Source organism: Hippopotamus amphibius, chromosome 6 (genome assembly GCF_030028045.1).
Source record: "Hippopotamus amphibius kiboko isolate mHipAmp2 chromosome 6, mHipAmp2.hap2, whole genome shotgun sequence".
NCBI lineage: Eukaryota > Metazoa > Chordata > Mammalia > Artiodactyla > Hippopotamidae > Hippopotamus > Hippopotamus amphibius.
In genome coordinates this window covers 54,523,184-54,541,474 of record NC_080191.1, presented here as the reverse complement: position 1 = coordinate 54,541,474, position 18,291 = coordinate 54,523,184, and the positions used below count along the sequence as shown (strand labels likewise).

Below are 18,291 nucleotides of genomic sequence, written 5' to 3'. Positions count from 1 at the left end.
TCTGGGGACTACAGGCATCTGTAGGGTGAAAAACGTGAACGTTTTCTTTCACACACGAAGCACAAGCCAACGTGCCTACCTTGCCCGCCTCTGATGTTCCCTGACTTGCGTGCTGCCAGTCTCTTTCTCTACGTACAATACTCTCCTCTCTCTCACACACACATGTATATATACTCACATCACCACACACCCATACAGACACCCAAGCAGCCCTCATGAAGCACACAGAAACCTCTCTATGACTTTAAGGCATAAACAGAGGACATACAGAGAAGGGAATGTCTCTCAATATCACCAGTAGCTAGCACTCATTCCTAAGACCAAGGGTGCAGAATCATATGAAGGAAAAATATTTCCTCTTCTCATGTGTAGTATACACAATCTTGATGTGACCTCTTTATTGGAATTTCAGCTGGTTTTTATTTAGCAAAGAAAACATAAACAATACCTCCCTCCTCCCCCGCCAAAGTTAGGAAGATCAACTATGACCAGCGGCATCAGAAGCCCACCTGTGCACTTGTTTATCAGCACGGCCCTGGTAGAGCAGGGTGTCTCACCCGGCTTTCGATGTCCATGGAAAGACACATGTGAAATGGCAATGATACGTAAGACAAGAAATATGAGGATTAAACTGATACACAAGAAAGACAGATACCAGAAGGTAATGCCAAGTTAGTGATACAGCATTCCTGGTCTCTAAGTGGTAGAGCTAAGGATGGAATGAGAAACACACTTATTCATTTCAGGGCTATTTACTGAGGACCAATTTTGTGGCAGGTCCTGGGCCAGCTGTACAGGGATACAAAGACAGACAAGACGTCGCTCTCTGATGGAAGGCACTCACTGGCCAAGCGGAGATGTGTAGAGTGCTGGTAGGCGTGGACGGGGGACCTTGAAGAGGGGAGCAATCTGGTTTTTCACTCTTTGCCCTAGATGGTCCCTTTATGACTACACTGCTGCGTCTTTGGGGACATCCAGGGTGTGCCTAGTGGCTTATTAGGCAACCAGCACCAGCTCAGGGACTGGGCGGTACGGGGTAGGACATCGGGGGTAGGTCCACTACTTTGGTTTTGGCAGAAGAACTATATTGATTCCCTGCAAGGCGGTTGGCCACTGCTGGGAACCAGTAACTGGATGTCAGTTCCCTGGATGTCAGTTCTAACGGCCTGTGAGGCCCCAGGGGTTCTGATGCTCTGAGAGGCAGGATTCACATCCCTCTAGGAACAATAAAAAGACTCGATGTCCACTGTTTCTTCTGCTTATACCATGTATTTCTGGAATAGTCTATCGGCTCCAAGTTCCACCCTGTGGCACTTAAGAGGCCTTCAAGCTTCTGATAGGAAGCACAGGATAAAACAGGCACCAGTCAGATTTCTTACACAAGATGAAAGGGAAGAGGTGACCATTAAGTACGCAACATTCATATGGTCTGAGAAGAGGTTTTTAGCCCCATGGAGCCCTTGAGTGTCCCCTCTCTAGTTATCAAATTATAAAAGCATCTAATCTCATCACAAAGGTTATACTCTTTCTAGCTGTAAGCCCATATTGCCTGAAAAAACAACAACAAAAACAAAACAAAACAAACAAAAACCGAAAAACCCCTACTATTAAACAACCTCAACCAATTTGATGGAAGAGTCCTATTTCACAGGAATAAGAGCCAAACTAGCTCTCAACTGTCATTCCAAATTCCTCTCTGCCAGGTGGCTTGTCTATAGCAATCATGTTTTCATCACTTTAGTGCAATAAACAATAATATAATTCTAGTATTTACCTGGGGTAATTTTCTTTTACTTTATTTTTTGTCACTCCCATTAAAAGTGATTTGCAACCACAGCACACTTCAGTCCTTTCATGCTCCTTGGAGAGAATGTAATCTGTATGGTGGCCCTCGGTACATACGAGGAATCATGTAGCCTCTCTTTTCCAAGACGCACTGGGTGAGCCGTGGCCCTATTCTGCTGGCTGCCTCGGCTGGAGCCACAATGCAAAAGCAGAAGAATGTCCTTGTGTAAAAATTTCCTTTTCAGCATATCCCCACACTAGGTTTAAAATATATCGATTTCCATCTGCATAATTTTTCATTCACAAAAAAGTTTTAAGAGTAACAAACTCACAAATGCCTTGAAAAAGCTGATGCATTTTAGATATAAAGGTATTGTAATAATTACTCTTCCTAGTTATAAAAAAAAAGTTAGTAGACTTCCCAATAAAATGCTGAACATATTCATATTGGTAATTAGAAATGATGTTGGTCTGTTCAATAATAGAGACATGCTTAAGTAAGTTGTGGTTCATCCACAAAAGACTTTTCTGGAACTATTTAAAAATGACCATTACAACAAAGAGCTAACAAAAATGGAATATGCTTAGTATGATATAAATCAAACTAGGAGGATATAAAATCTATACCCCTAATTATAATTCAAGTGATATACCAAAAAAACCCCACTATGAATAGTAGTTTTATTAGTACAGTAAGATGTTTCTGATTCTTTTCGGATATTTCCAAAATCTGTATATAATATTACTACTTTTATTATTTAAAAAAATCTTTTTTTTAATAAAAGTTTCTAAAAAGATTCTACTCTCCTTCAGCAGTTTGGCAGTCACAGACACACAGGAAAACTACCTCACACAACTATTACCACAAAGGCATCTATGATCATCAGGGTTTGGAAAGTACTCTCATGTTGCAGCAGAGTCGCCCGTGGGAAAGGCTGCTATTACAACCCCATTTAAAGAGGAGGAAAGTAAGTCATTTGTCCAAAGTTGCCTGGCTCATAAATGGCAGAGTCAAGATTGGGTCTCTGGTCTTTATTTTCCCATGTCACTAAATTCTTAGTGAACAGGTTGAATGGACTCCCAGGAGGAAAGCTTCGTGGAGGGGTGGGCCTGAGCTGCGTCTGGGAAGGCGAGACAGAGATGGGGTGGAGACGGGATGGAGCAAGGGTGGGCAGAGGGCTGAAGCAGACAGGAAGCAAAGGTATGTGGGGCCACAGGGCAGCGGTCCTGAAGGCCAGGCCACGTGATGGCCATTTTACCCCCCCAGGACGGAGGCTTCTGAGCAAAGAGGTGACAGGACATCTCTCTCTGCACTATGAACCTACTAGGAAAAGTTTAAAGAGACAAGGTCACAGGCTCCACCCCTGGTGGAAATGGAAGCAAGACAATCTACTAAAAGGTAACCGCAGTAAATCAGGCATCAGATAAAAATGTTCTGGAAATGTGTAGAAATGGGGAAAGGTGGTGGGAGGGGAGGCCTGAGAAGAACAACACAGGAAGGATCAAGAATACACACCATCTAACTCTGCAGTAGGTTTTATCAAGTGCTATTACCTCATTCTTGTAAGTATCCATTTATCGTCTCTATTTCCATCTCCAAGAGAACGGGGCCCAGAACAGGTATGTGACTCGCTAAGGGAGAGACACCCCCTCAAGGCTCCTGACTTCACATTTAGTGCTTTTTCCCACTGTTCCACCCTTGTGGAGGGCAGCGTGGGAGAAGAGAGGGGGCGTCACGGCAAAGAGGAAAACAGGGAGGTCAGGACAGACGTCCCTCCACCCGACATTTGAAGTGCTGGAAGGAATTCTAGCAAGTGTCTGCAAGCACTAGACTCAGAGACAAAGTTCCAGACTGAAAATACAAATTTCCAGGCTGCTCAGAGCTGGCGGTGAGGAAGAGAAAGGAAGAAATTAGGATGCAGGGTAGAGAGGGCAGCAGGACTAATAAGGGGAGAGACACAGACACTTTCCCCCCCCAAATAGAGACAAGAGGCCAGAGGAGAGACAGGAAAAGAATAACTGTCCTTGGAAATCTGGACGAGGTGCGGTGGATGGGGACAGCTTTTTCTCCTAAATAGGAGACAAGGATGAGAGAAGAGGCTGGTAAAATAACAGTGACCGAAATAAATGGAGGGATTATGCAACGCAAGCTGGGAAGACCGTGGGGAGAAATACAGTTGTGTGTTTGTGAAATCAGTTGAAGAGCTCCAGCTGGAAGACGTGGCACCCTCCCCATCTGGCCACCAGCACCTACCTCTCTGCCACGTGATGGTGGAGGGGTCGATGTCCAGACGGGCGAACTTCCTCATTTCCTCCTCTGTCAGAGCGCTTGGATCAGTCTTGTTTATTCCCAGTTTCTAATGGTTAAGAAAAACAAAATGTGATAGGTTTTGGAAGGATTAGAAAGCAAGATGGAACCAAATTATCCCTCTACTTTCACTTTGTCCACGACTAGAAAATCCTTTTAAAAACTAAGCTGAACTTTGAGTAAATGGTAGGTTAGTCCAACTCATAAATGAATGGATGAGTCCAAACACCTCCTAAATGGAAGACACTGACATTTGTAATAATACACCCTTCAAACAACAGGTGACCGGCAGGTGTGGTGTTGTCTGTCATGGCCTGAGGCTCTCTACATGGTCACCACGTGCTGTGCTCAGAGGGGGCATAACCGTCCATCTAACTGATGCTAGAGTTCACTAGTGCTTTTCAGATACAAATACCAATAATTTAATGTTTATAGCTACATTTCAAGTTATTTCCGATTCCGTGAGAAAAAAAATGAAAAGTTTTAATGCATCTCTTTCTATAAAGGAAACATTCTAAGAGAGTAGTTTTTGAAAAAGCATAAGAAAGGAATCTGGGAAACAGAGTGTAAACGTCGGAGCTGCTGAGAAGAGTATATTGTGTATTATTCTCAACAAACTGCACTCGGTTCAGTAAGAAGCCAGGGGATGGATTTTTTTAAACCAATTCTCACCAACCAGTGCCTGTAAAATTATACCATTAAAATTATTTTTTAACCTTTAAAAAAAAAGCAAGGGGAAAATCTATGTGATTAGTAGGACATTAAGCAGCAAATAGCACTAGAAAATGGTAAAATGGATGAGAATTAAGAGCACATACAAAAATACAATCTTAGTATCTTGTTACAAGGAAAAGTGAAATAGATGAATTTTCAAAGGCTTTTCTAAAAAGTTAAGAAATGTCATGAAAAAGGAAGACTCTTAGCAATCCTCATTTGTTAGCTGACAAGAGTTCTCAGCAAAGTGGTCCCCTCCTTTTACAGATGAAGCAGCTGACATCTACAAGGGTGAACTAATGTGTCCACCTGCTCTCTGGTGCAGGATCCAGGCCTCAGACGTCTAGTTCTGCCCAATCTCTGCTACATTGTTCTGTCTACTGAGAGTTCAATATCTAAAAAAGTATGTGAAAACCAAAATCAAATCAAGTTCAAAATTTCTGGTTTTGACAATTTTTCTGATTTGTTTCCAGGGTATTTTCTTTTTAAAGAACCGTTAACTAGAAACTTACTTTCAGCCGAGCAAGCTGAATTCTTGAAAATTCTCGAACACCATTCACTGAAGGAACCAGTCGATTATACAGAGCCTAGAAACACAAAATAAAAACAAAACTCACAAAAGTTTAAGGGCCAACCGTGAACTTGGACAATTTACAGAATATGACAAAGTTCATTACATTTATAACCAAACAGTTTAGATTACAGACCCTATTAAAATTCTTGGCTAATGTAAACAATTTAGACTTAAGTTCTGTCATTTTAATAAATCTGACTAGATCTGAAATAATGCACATGGTAAAGAGTTTGCATGAAAATATATTTCTTGATCTACAGCCTTATAACTATCAAATTAAAATTTATCTCTATATTTTTGGCTTCAAAAGCTCACTAGGAAGTTAGTTTAATTGGAGGATGTCAGGACCTTTGTAAAATGTGCCAGAAATTCCCACTTTTAGCATCTAGTAGTCTGTCCCCTTCAGGTGTTGTGATTTACCTCTCAAACTGCACACCCCTGAGGCCCAATAAGGGCTCTGACCTGATTAATAGGATAGCTAGGATAGCTGCCTGCAACATTAGCATCTTAAAAAGATCTCCCTCCAATCCCCTTAGCAGAGACCAGAGATCACACCCACGGGCAAAATGAAGAGAATTTATCTACCAATTACCTTTAAAACTAAAAGTTCATCTCGAAGACTATTTGGCTTAAAAAGTACAACTAGCATAATTCTCCCAGCATCTCGGCAGTGGTCATAAACTCATTTGAGAATCTGACCAAAGTATAGACCTTCTCCTTAAGAAATAAGGATGCATATACCAACTCACAAAATTTTGAATAGAATTTCAGAGAACTTTTGGACTCCAAAAGTTTTTTCATGAATTTCTTCATCCAGGAGTCCCAGGATAAGATGCCCAAAATGGCCAACCAGCAGCCTTTCTCACCTTATCTGTTTGAGTATTTTCATGCAAAATCCTTGTGTCGATAGCAGCGGCCAACAAGTTATTGGCAGCGGTGATGGCGTGGATATCCCCGGTCAGGTGAAGGTTGAACTATAAAATGAAATGGAAACATCTTTCTGCTTGTTTCAAACAACCATCACAATATTGAAGGACTTTCTGAATAAGCAAAATATTATGCTAATACACACACTTACAGTGTTTAGGATCTGTTTTATATAGCCTAAATCAGAAAATGTCAGGATCTTCCATTTAACAAAGAACACTTGCACAGACTTTCTATTGCAAATTCTTCCTTTCTCAGGTTAACAGTGAAACAATTCTGATGGACTTAATAACTAGATTGCTTATTTTGGTTTTCTTTTTTCATGTAATTTTATACACTGCTTTATAGTGAAGAAAATAGTACCATATCAAATGTACTTTGGAATAAGGCAGGAAATAAAATACACAATAGCAACAGAATAATATAGAATGTGAGAGCCTGAGAAATAGAAAAAAATGTATCACTCACAATTCTATATTTATGTTATTTTTCGTTTAATCTCATGTGCTTACAATAATCACATTATTATTTATAGAATTAGCATATTTGTAATTTGGTAACTTCTTTTTAAAATAACTTATTGTGTAATAATCTCATTTGTGTATAGTTACTGTTCATAGGGGCTGTATAATCATGCAGATGTAACAGGATTTTTTATCCTCCGATGTCTGGATATTTAAGTTGCTTCCAAATTTTCACTTTTGCAAAGAGACTAGCACTTTAAAGTACATGCAAATAGCTTTTTTAAAAATAATTAATTTCTAACAAGCAATACATTTCTAGCAGTGTGGTTGTTAAGTTAAAGGGTCTTGACAATATCACCAAATTGCTTTTTTTTGAAAGGGTTGAAATACCACCTGCAAAAAACTAGTAAATCAGTTAGTTCAGAAGCAAAGTAAATTTTGGACTAAAAAACTAAGTTCATTTAAGGGAATTCCCTGGCGGTCCAGTGGTTAGGGGTCCTCATTTTCACTGCAGAGGGCACGGGTTCAATCCCTGTTTGGGGAACTAAGATCCCGCAGGCCTCGCAACTATCTAGTAGTTGAAAAGGTGTGTCCAATTATTAGTGAAGATAAACACTGATTGGTTGGTTAATATTTCTTTTCTAATGTTTCTATTGAATCTTTTGCCCACTTTACAACTGAGTTTTTCTTTCCAGCTGTCTATTTGATGTCCACTTGGATATCCACAGACCCCAAATAGGACTCTCCACTTTGGACCATCACCCTTGTCTGCACTACCAGGGTATCAGCCTTATGCCCATTACTCACTCAATGGTCCTCCATTTCAATAAATGATTCTATAGAGTTGCACAGCCCAGTATCCTGCACGGCATCCTTAACTCCTACCCTTTTCTCATCCCCCACATCTAATTCTGCATTCTAACATCAGCAAACATCTCCTAAACCACTGTCATCCTTTTTTCCATGCTCACTGCCACCATCATGGGCTAAGCCACCGTCATCCTTTCCCTGAATTACTTACATAGCCTCCTTATAGGACTCCTACTGTCCACTCCAGGCCCCTATTAATCTATTCCCTGCACAGAAGCCAGAGTGATTTTTATATAAACCCCAATTTGCATCATGTTATTACCCTGTCAAGATCCCATCAATGGCTGACCATGATACTCCAAATCACATCCAGCCTCTTGGCTGTGAACTTCAGTAGCCTGAAAGAGCTAGCCCCATTTCCCTAGCTCATCTCCCTCCACTCCCCGACAACCTCTGACCCACACCAGTGCCCTCTCTTTCCCTCAAGAGGCCAAGCCCTTTCCCGCCTCAGAGCTTTCCCACAAGTAACTCCCACTGCATGGAGTGCTTTCCTTTATTCTTTACAAGACTGGCTCTTTCTCACCCTTCAAGTCTTAATAGTTTCACTTAAATATTTTATTTATATTTTATTTTCACTTTCAATTCTTCAATCCATCTTGAATTGATTCTAACACTTTCCTATGATTATTAAGTTTCTTCCAGTACATGCTGTCTGTTCATATATTCAAATCAATGTACATCTACTGAGCGCCAGGCACTGTGCTCAGAGCTGAGGATGGAGAGATGGAGAAGATGCCAGAGGTCCTTGGAACTCAAGGAATAAACTGCATGACTGTCTTTTGCCCACTCATCCATCATGAGATAGTTCTAACTATCCTGCCTCTCAGTTTGGCCCAACTTGGGCCAAGCAGGTGACGCCATATGACAGCAGGACACCAATGCCCTTTCAGTACTCGGTGGCACAGTCCTGAGTTGTTCCCCGGGCCACGTTCCTTACACTCCATACCCAACCTGGCCCCCTGGCTCCAGAGCTTCCTGGCTTGTGAATATTACTCATCCTCGTGCAGGTGTGTGGCCCGGGGCTATTTTTCTCAGCAAAGCCTTGGACAATTCTTTCTCACTCCCACCCCCAATATTTGAAGATTATCCAACATTTCCCTTGAGCTTCCAAGATGCTCACACCTCCACGGGTAAAAAACCTTTTCTATTCCTTCAACAAAATCAACAAATATTTCCTAGTGAGCACCTCCTGCGTGCTGGGTTCGCTGCTCAGGGCTGGGGTCTATGGGCTCTAAGTCTCCAAAGCGGATGGGTCGACACAGAGGTGAGCACAGAGTAGGAGGGGATCTGTGCGGTGGAACAGAACCTAGATGTGTGAGCTGGGCAGGGAGGGCAGGAAAGGAAGGGAAGAACATTCCACCCCTGGAACCAAGAGACAACAGGGCAAGGAGTCTGACAGGGTGGAGAGAGGGAGGGTGGCCTTGGGAACCTAAGACAGCGGAGCCGGAGCGGCAGCACATGGGGACCTGCTGAGCTACACTGGACGGAGCGTGATGGAGTAACCACGGAAACATACGCAACAGGAAAGGAACCTGCTCAGGCGTGGGCTTTAGGAAGACTTCTCAGGACCTGAACCAAGAGGCCGATGTGGAGAGTGGAACTGATGGGACCTGGTCACTGGTTAGATCCAGGGGACTAGAAGTGTTATGCAGGGTGTAGAAAGTGGTCTTGGAGAAAAAGAATGGACACCATTGGCCATTTAGACCATTTTTCTTTGGAACTACAGTTGTCCCTCAGTATTCACGGGCAACTGTTTTCAGGACCCCTGTAGATACCAAAACCCACAGATTCTCAAAGTCCCGTAAGTAATATAGTGCAGTATTTGCATATAAAATTAACGCACATCCTCCAGTATAACCTAAATCATCGCTAGACTACTTATAATATCCAATACCATGTAAATGTTACAGGAATAGTTGCCAGTGTGCATTAAATTCAAGTTTTGCTTTTTGGAACTTTCTGGGGAAAAAATTTCTTTTTTCTGAATATTTTCAAGCTGTAGTTGGTTGTGGAACTTGTGGATACAGACGGCCAACTGCATTTCATTCTGGGATCTCAATTTACAGAAGTGAAGAGTCCAGAGTTTCCGGAATTTGGCAGAATAACAGGTGACCAATGGAGATGCCGCTCTGCATCCTCTTATCCAGAAGTCTTGAGGTGGATTTTGGGATTCAGAATTTTTGGGGATGTAGAAAGGTAGTGTAATGTACACATGATTTATTTATAAAACATTCCAAGCAGGGTCCAGGTGAGCATCCACTACTCAAAAACAATATTTCTGCAGCAAAATATAAGAATATTTACACCAAGTAGCATAGACAAAATCCATAAGTAGCTCATAACAATAAATGTCAGGTTTTGCCCCCAACTGAGTCAGGCAAACATTTCTCGTTTTCAGAGCCTTTAAAACTTTGGGATTGCACATAAAGTACTGTGGGCCTGTATTTATAGATGCACAGACAAAAGGTTCCAGGAGGGGAAAACAGTGACACAAGACGTATGTCTCTTGGAAATCTTACCTCTTCCATAGGGATGACCTGGGCGTACCCGCCACCTGCAGCTCCTCCTAAACAACAGAACAGGTACCATTTAAAATGACTTGCCAAGTACAGCTACACAGGAGCCCAGGGACACAGCTCCCCAAACCCAACAGGGAGGCACGCACTCCCAAGATGTAATAACAACATGCAGTGAGAAACATTTACCTCTCTGGCGAAGCAGAACAGAAGGGGAAATAGTTCACCCTATGCCGCCACTACATAATTGAAGGACTTTGGTCTCTTTGTTTAAGGGGGGGGGGGGATAAGCAGAATATAGCAAATGTCATTACAGCAAACATGAGATTATTTCGTGAATTTATTACTAGATCTATGTGGCTACGCGTCATCGAAATAGCACATGCATTTAAGTACCAAAAAGCTTTCCTTAAAAAAATCTATCTGATAAACAGACGTACACAGTACAGACTTCTGTCAGTTTATTTTAGTTAATAGTATATGACTTGTTGTACTGCTTATCCCTCAAAATAGTAAAGTGGTTACACTAAAAAGACTCCTCTTTCTTAAAACAATGATACCTTCCATATCATTTTACAGTTTACCCTATTTTTATATACTGTTTGGTCCTCATGACAATGTGGTAAGCCTAGTACTGTACACCTTTTACACTTTTACAGATGCGGCTCAGAGAGGTTATGACTGGTTAAAGGTCACAGAGTGGTAAGAGACACAGCCACCAATAAAACCCCAGCCTTCTTGTCCAATTCTAGTGTTCATTGCACTACATAATGCATGACATTCTAAGAGTACTTAAAGTTAGGAGTTACTAATATTTGTAGCAGTAATATAAATAGAATACTGCTAAAAACCGCAAAGAATGGAGAACAAGCAGTAATTGCAGCAATAAATGCTGTTATAAAGTGAGCTGAAGAATGATTCATGATCAATCAATGAAGAAAGACAAGTGACTGTGGAGGTGCCAGATCTCAGCCCGAGCACAGCCACAGAGGAATTTCATCACATCTCCTGGTCCAAAGCCAGTTTCCAGAGCTCCTCAGGCCCCACACAGCAATTCAGATGAGATGAGGCTTGGGGGTCGACCGAAGGGGTCTCTAACGGTTTTGATGCAAAGGCCTTTTAGCTTGGCTGGGATGATAAAACACCAGCATGAATAGCAGAGTTTCAAACCCACTCAGTAAAGAAGGTACTGATGAAATGGAGGGTTCTGCTCGAGGCTGGAGTCCTGAGCAAGAGCCCAGCCACTGCTCAAGGAGAGCAAGGGAGTCGGCTTCCTGAGGAGCTCCCCTGAGACCCCCACCTGCAGCTGTCTCTGCAGGAGGATCAAGTCGGGGTGACCACCACCTACTAAGAGTGCAGGGAGGTGGGCGGGGGTGGGGTGAGGCGGGGAGAGAGCATGTAGGGATGAAACGTATCGGTTCTTCTGGTAAGTTTTAACTCCACATTTGTTGGTGATGAATTTTGCTCTGAAAAGTATTACTAGTTGTTAAATAAACTACCTTTAACTCCAAATGTCGGTCCTTGAGAAGGCTGCCTCAGACAGGCAAAGGAGTTGACGTTCAGGTGGGCAGTCAACGCTTGCACGAGCCCAATCGTAACTGTACTCTTCCCTTCTCCAAGAGGGGTAGGTGTGATCCTGATTTGGGGGGAAAAATGGTAAATTTAAGAATATTTTCTAGACAACCTATGCAAAATCAATCTATGGTACAAGACCAAATCAGAGGAGACTGGCAGAGACCAGGCCACTCCAGAATCACTGAATGATTCAACTTCCTTGGACCTTTTTATAGTCTACCCACATCACAAAGGCCATGCTTAAGCTAAAGTCAAGATATAGACACATCTTATGAACTGGGATGAACTGGGAGATTGGAGTTGCCATATATACGTTACTATTAAGAAAAAAAATCAAATTGTACACTTTAAATACATGCAGTTTATTGTATGTTAACTGTATCTCAATAAAAGTTCTTTAAAATTATTGTTATTTATAATAATTACAATATCTTAAAATTTGACTACCAAATTTTTGTTAATAAAGCACCATTATCATTTCTAAAAAAAAGAAAAAGAAAAAGAAAATAATCAAATTGCACACTTTAAGTATATGCAGTTTATTGTATGTCAATTGTATCTCAATAAAAGTTCTTAAAGAAAAAAAAAAGACACATCTTTACCAATAGTGCCAAGAAAGAAAAGTTATTCAGCAATAGTGCCAATAACATTATCAACTTCAAGAAATGGCAAAGCATTACCCATCAAAATGATTTAAATAATTAAGCGGATGTCATTTCTTGCTGATGGACAATTTGGCATTTGTTCTTCCAGGGCCATTTACTGAGGGCATTAAGTGGGCACCAGGCCTAAGTCACTGGTCCATGCGCGGTGAGGCATGGCCAGACTCTCATTTTACAAGGGATTCTAATGTCCCCATTCATCCATCTCCTTCTTGGTATCAGTGTCTAGGGCTTGCCAGCCATGTTTGAACCCAAACTATGCTGGAGGCTCATTACTTCCAGGGTGGTCCATTTGTTTCCCAAAAACTTACAGTTAGACAAGTTCTTTGTTCTAAAGAGGAGATGTCTGCATTCCTGTAGCCTCCTACAGACACACTCAGCCTAATCCCATACAACAACCCCTCAAATATTTGGAAAGGGTAAGTCCACAGATGCTAAGCACACTAAGGAGGTCACCTCTGGTCTTGGGGCTCACAGCTGAGCACACACCCTTCAAAGCCAAGCATCACAGGTTCATAACATCAGAGTATTGAGCAATGGGACAGGTGTGTATTACATTCCCAAGTAAAGACCCATGAAATTGTTCCTTAGCATATTCTAACCACTGTCACAAGTTTAAAAACTTATCTTGGCTTACGATTTAGTCTTCTATGGGATAGACGGTGTTGGCAGCCAGATTGTCTAGGACACTCAACCACAACAAAACTGATGACAGAGTTTTCTGGTCTGCAAAACCCAGCGATGTGGGCTTCCCTGGTGGTGCAGTGGTTAAGAATCCACCTACCAAGGCACGGAATACGGGTTCGATCCCTGGTCCGGGGAGCAACTAAGCCCGTGGGCCACAACTACTGAGCCTGTGCTCTAGAGCCGGTGACCCACAACTACTGAAGCCCACAAGCCTAGAGCCTATGCTCGGCAATAAGAGAAGCCACTGCAACGAGAAGCCCGTGCACCACATGAAGAGTAGCCCTCACTCCACAACTAGAGAAAGCCTGTACGCAGTAACGAATACCCAACACAGCCAATAAATAAATAAACAAATTTATTAAACAACAACAAAACCCAGTGATGTGACCATAAGGAAGCAATACAACTATCTCCAACCACCACAGCAATACAATCAATCACTCTTTCAGCAAGTATTTCTTAAGTACCACTACGTAAGGTTACTAGACCTCGGGGACACAATGATGACCACCCAGAGCTTTTGGCCGATGAGAGATATGGAGAGAGAAGATAAATCAGTAATTACAATGAGTGTGAGAAACACTGAGACAGAGGAGACAGGGCAATTAGACTATATTATGAGAGCACATCGGAGGATGATCTAAGTAGATTTGGGACAGCAGGGAAGGCTTCCTGGAGGAAGTAACATTTAAGCTGAGACCTGATAAACATCAGCCAGATGAAAGTGAGGGTGGGTTTGTGGTAGTTACAATGCTAGGTTCTGCACTTTATATTTATTGGGTTAATCTTAATCTGCCAGATGAGGACACTGAGGCACAGGGATTTTAAGTAACCTGGCCAAGGCCACATAATTAGTAAGCAGTAGGGCTGGAAATTAAACCCAGACAAGTCATCTGACTTTACGAGGTTACTTCTTTGGATGGAGATCGTAATCAATAATGAGTAATTTAAAGCATAGGAAAAAGGATCATCAGTGAAAGAGAACAGAGTACAAGAGGGATAAAGACAGAATTGTTAAAAAACATTGTCTCTTAGGGAATGGTTAGAAGAAGAGAGCAAAAGGAAACTGAGAAAGAGCAGTATTAATTTAGGGAAACCCTGACAGGAGGCAGAGGTGTGATAGGAGAATCTCCAAAGGGAATCAAGGAAGTGTCCGCAGACTCAAATGTGGTCCAGTGAAGAGTGATCACTGTATTTAGCAACAAGGAGGTCACTGGGAGGGAGCTGGTGAGCCCACTAGGACGCTGCTTGGTGAAGCACACTTCCAACCAAGAGCCACAGGCATCACAATCTTACGTAAAGAACATGCAGGTCAAATGTAGGGTGGATTAAGTGCTCTACTGCCATTTACTGCTTGCAAAGGAACAGGGGCTTTACTTAAATGTGTCACATGAAGGATTACATTTTCATCCCTAAGGACACACTCACATCGTTGCTGGAGAGAACCAAAAGCAGACACGCCCAGAGATGACCTCCCCAAAACTTCAGCTAACCATCCAACTCTTAATTAGAAACACAGGACTGCTCAACGTTCTGCCAACTAATACAATTCAGGAAAATCAGAAAGTAGCAAATATTTATTGGGAGCAATCAAAGGAAAGCTACAATAAAAATTTTATTTCATCTCATTCCTACATTTGGCACCAAAATTTGGCTTAATTGTTGTCTCACGATCCTTAGCTCAGATTCCAAATTATCAAGTTGACTTAGGAAAGAATAAGCACCACGTTAACCTAATTTCTTTTTCCATAAAAGCCTGGAGTTTATGGAGACAGAACTGTGAGTTTTGTTCACTATCTCACTCATCTTCTCCCAGGAGATTTATCTGCTCCCTCTGACTTCCCACAGTACTCATTTCATGCTTGTTATCTAACTTTTCAGAAGGCATTACTACTGCAAGCTTGCTGAAGTGAAGGACTATTTCCATTGTGTTTCTGTCACCTGTCCAGGCACAGATGAGCAGAAAACATTAGGGAAGGAATGACACCTTTTCTAAGACAAAACGTTATTCATTGGCAACTACACTAAAAATGAATTGAAGTGCTCTGTGACACGTTAGAAAGAAGCTTTTACTCAAAGGTCAAACAGATTGCTTATGCAGAGAGAAGTCATAAAACTGATCCGTTTTCAAAATCGAGAATCCTGTTGCACAGTATTATTGCCATTAGCCACGGGTCGAACTGCGAACTCCAAAACTCTTTGCTTAAAGAGCATATGAATACGTATTGCTCATTCCAGGCATCTGCAGGATTTGGAAGGTTTTTTAAAAAACCTTTTAAAGCCAGAGATAAAAATGGATAACCATGGTCCATTTGGGTGTGTTTCCCATCACACTTGACTGAGACAAATAGTTCAAAGTCCCTAGCCGCTTGTAAATACCTTTGTTCTGTTTTTCTATTGTAACTAATGCAAATAGAAGAAAAACTCACAGATATTTAAATAGTTACCCAAGGTAGAAAATAGGAATCTTAGAAAAATCAATATGTTATTTTTACACTGACCAAAATGATTTGAAACAAAAAAATAAACAAAAATAAAATAAAATCAGGTATTTGGCACCCTAGAGAACAAAGTGGTGATGTGAATAGTTAATCTTTCTTTAATGTGAAATTCAGTCTATTCACAGACTTCGAACTTGGGCCTCTTTTTTAACTGTTCGGTGCAAGCAATTCAGAGGTTTCTAAAAACTTCTGCATGGAAATCAGTAAAGGGTGGATGGAGACCATTCTGCATACACTTTCAATGCCCTGCAGCTGCACTCCGAGTCAAGTTCTCAAACAAATTCCTTTTCATTAGTGTAACTGGGAAAATATGTAAAACTCAAGAGCCCATAAGATTCTTTTGGCATATTTCCCTGAACAATTCCCAATACTTTTCATTTTGTCAGGCTGAGCAAATAAAGTGATGTGTAGGTGTAAATACCATGTGAAGTGTAGCTGATGAAATACAGATGATTCTGATGGAATAAGAAATTCTACAGTTTGAAGAATAGCTTTTTAAAACGAATTAATCTGTTTTGCATTTGGGTTATTAATAGTAGAAAGTTTTTTTAATCCCATGGTTTTATATTTTAATCCCACTGTTGATATATTTAAATCACATTTATACATGAATTCAAATGTAAAATAATATTTTGTTATTTAGGTTTATTGAAAAATTACTTGGGCATTTGAGTATTTATAAAGCATGAGAAAAGACGTACATTATGTCTTCAGGGATAAAAGCAGTACGCAAAATGGTACTTAGGGCATGATCTCAATGTGTAAAAAGGACAGATGCAGAGATAAAATCCTGGAAGGAAATATAAAAATTCTGAATACTTCTGAGTAATGAGAGATTTCATTTTCTCCTTTTTATTTTCTTTATGCTAAATTTTTATTCAACAGGTCAATATTATTTTCAGATTCAAAAAAAAAAGTTCAGAAAATGGAAAAAAACTCTCCATTTAATGGGCGGGTAATTTATACTTCTAAAGAAGTTGTCATATAAGGGCCAGATCATGTCACTTTTCCATAACTGACCTGAGGAAAATTAAAGGTGATTTTGTTTCAAATGAAGTTTTCATTTTAGATTATAAATGATTGCCTTTTGAACATCTAGCTATCAAAAGATTACATAACAAAGGCAGTTTACACACTTAAAAAAATATATATCGCTTGTTGCATTGGTGAGGGGAGTTCATTCCTCTCTCTTAGTGGTATATCTTTTCTAAAAACCTTCAAGCTCTGTGACAGATGCATATACACATCTCAAAATCCTACCCTCACAGCTTCCTCCTCTTCTTCTTCTTTTTAATATTTATTTATTTGGTTGTGCTGGGTCTAAGTTGTGGCAGGCGGGCTCCTTAGTTGCGGCATGCATGTGGCATCTAGTTCCCTGACCAGTGATGGAACCCGGGCCCCCTGCATTGGGAGTGCAGAGTGTTAACCCCTGGGCCACCAGGGAAGTCCCCACAGCTTCTTTTTCAATGCAGGTGAAAGGAACACAGTTTGATTTTTGTTCCTTCATAGGTCTTCCTTATGTGAGGGAATTTATACCACAATTTCAGAAAAAGAACTCTTGATCTCTTGGGGTTAAATCTGTTTACTTGAGAATTCAGGTTTAATTTTGGCTTCTGTGTAAAACATGGCAACCTGGCTTCTTCAGCTCAGTTACACACATGAAGGCCAGCAGAGACAGCGTGGGATGCTGTCCCACTGGGTATGGACCAACACGTAGTGGCAATCCTAGGTGGCCAGGCTGGCGGTCACTCTCCGGCATGTGGCTGGAGGCCAGGCCCTGACAGTAAGGCTTCAGCTTAGGAATCTGCTAACAATACCATCAGAGGTGTTATTTTAGAAGTATCAATTCTGTGTTCCCAGGGAAGGGCAGGGCCATATCTAGATTTGTGCTTTTATTTACAATACTGACAAGCCCAAAACAGAGTAAATCACAGCCACTCCATGTGAAAAAATGGCTGCATGATTCTTCCTTCGTAAGCTGAGACCACAACCTCCTGAGTTTTCCTAACTCCTCCTCTCTTAAACAGGGTAAAAAAACCCAGCAAACCCACCTACCAAGAGCACCTACAGCCTGGAAGAAGGGAAGCAAGTCTGTGGATAAGATGCTAAATTTGTTTTTGAAGTTCTTAATATCTAAGACTTAATTTATTCACTGTAAACAAACTTGTAGCGAGCACACTTCCAGAAAAGCAACACTGGCTAGATGTCTGCTCCAAACTCTGGGACCCAGGAGTTCCCCCAGTCAGCTGGCTCCTTTCACAGATCTGCCCCAGAGGGTGTCTCATCTGGGGTCAATATCTCCCCTCAAAGAGGTTTCCTGCAGCTCAGTTATGGGGACATCAGGGCTGGGGTCCTAGATTGGAGAGGATTCCATTAGGATTGTGAATCCAGCTGTTGTGAGCCTGGAGGTCTGAGAGAGGTTTAAGCCACAGACAACTGCAGCAAGGTATGAATTCCTTAAAAACACGGGCACCGAATGACTCTAGCTGTCCGCTGCTCTTAGAAAACAATAACAGAAGGAGATGGGGGGGTGGGGTGGGGGGTAGGGTTATGAAGAAGTTATTACACCATTAAAGAGGTGATATTATGGATGCCATCTTGCTTTATTTGTAGTTTTATCTTTATTTGTAGGTATGAAAAATTGAATTCATCTCTATAGAGGGATTTCTTCCTAAGGAGATCATTGGATAAATGCACAAGTACGTATG

General features: G+C 41.3%; 1 protein-coding gene across 3 annotated transcripts in view; it reads right to left on the bottom strand.

Moving 5' to 3' along the window:
• The window catches only part of MTHFD1L (methylenetetrahydrofolate dehydrogenase (NADP+ dependent) 1 like), a 176,889-nt gene that overhangs the window by 117,140 nt on the left and 41,458 nt on the right, over positions 1–18,291 (bottom strand). For all 3 annotated transcript variants that reach the window (XM_057739867.1, XM_057739869.1, XM_057739868.1), the window contains 5 exons: positions 11,658–11,794; positions 10,162–10,208; positions 6,248–6,355; positions 5,320–5,394; positions 4,040–4,142 (listed from right to left, as the gene is read on the bottom strand). In XM_057739867.1, coding sequence (XP_057595850.1) covers positions 4,040–4,142; positions 5,320–5,394; positions 6,248–6,355; positions 10,162–10,208; positions 11,658–11,794 — 470 coding nt within the window. The remainder of the gene's footprint in view (positions 1–4,039; positions 4,143–5,319; positions 5,395–6,247; positions 6,356–10,161; positions 10,209–11,657; positions 11,795–18,291) is intronic.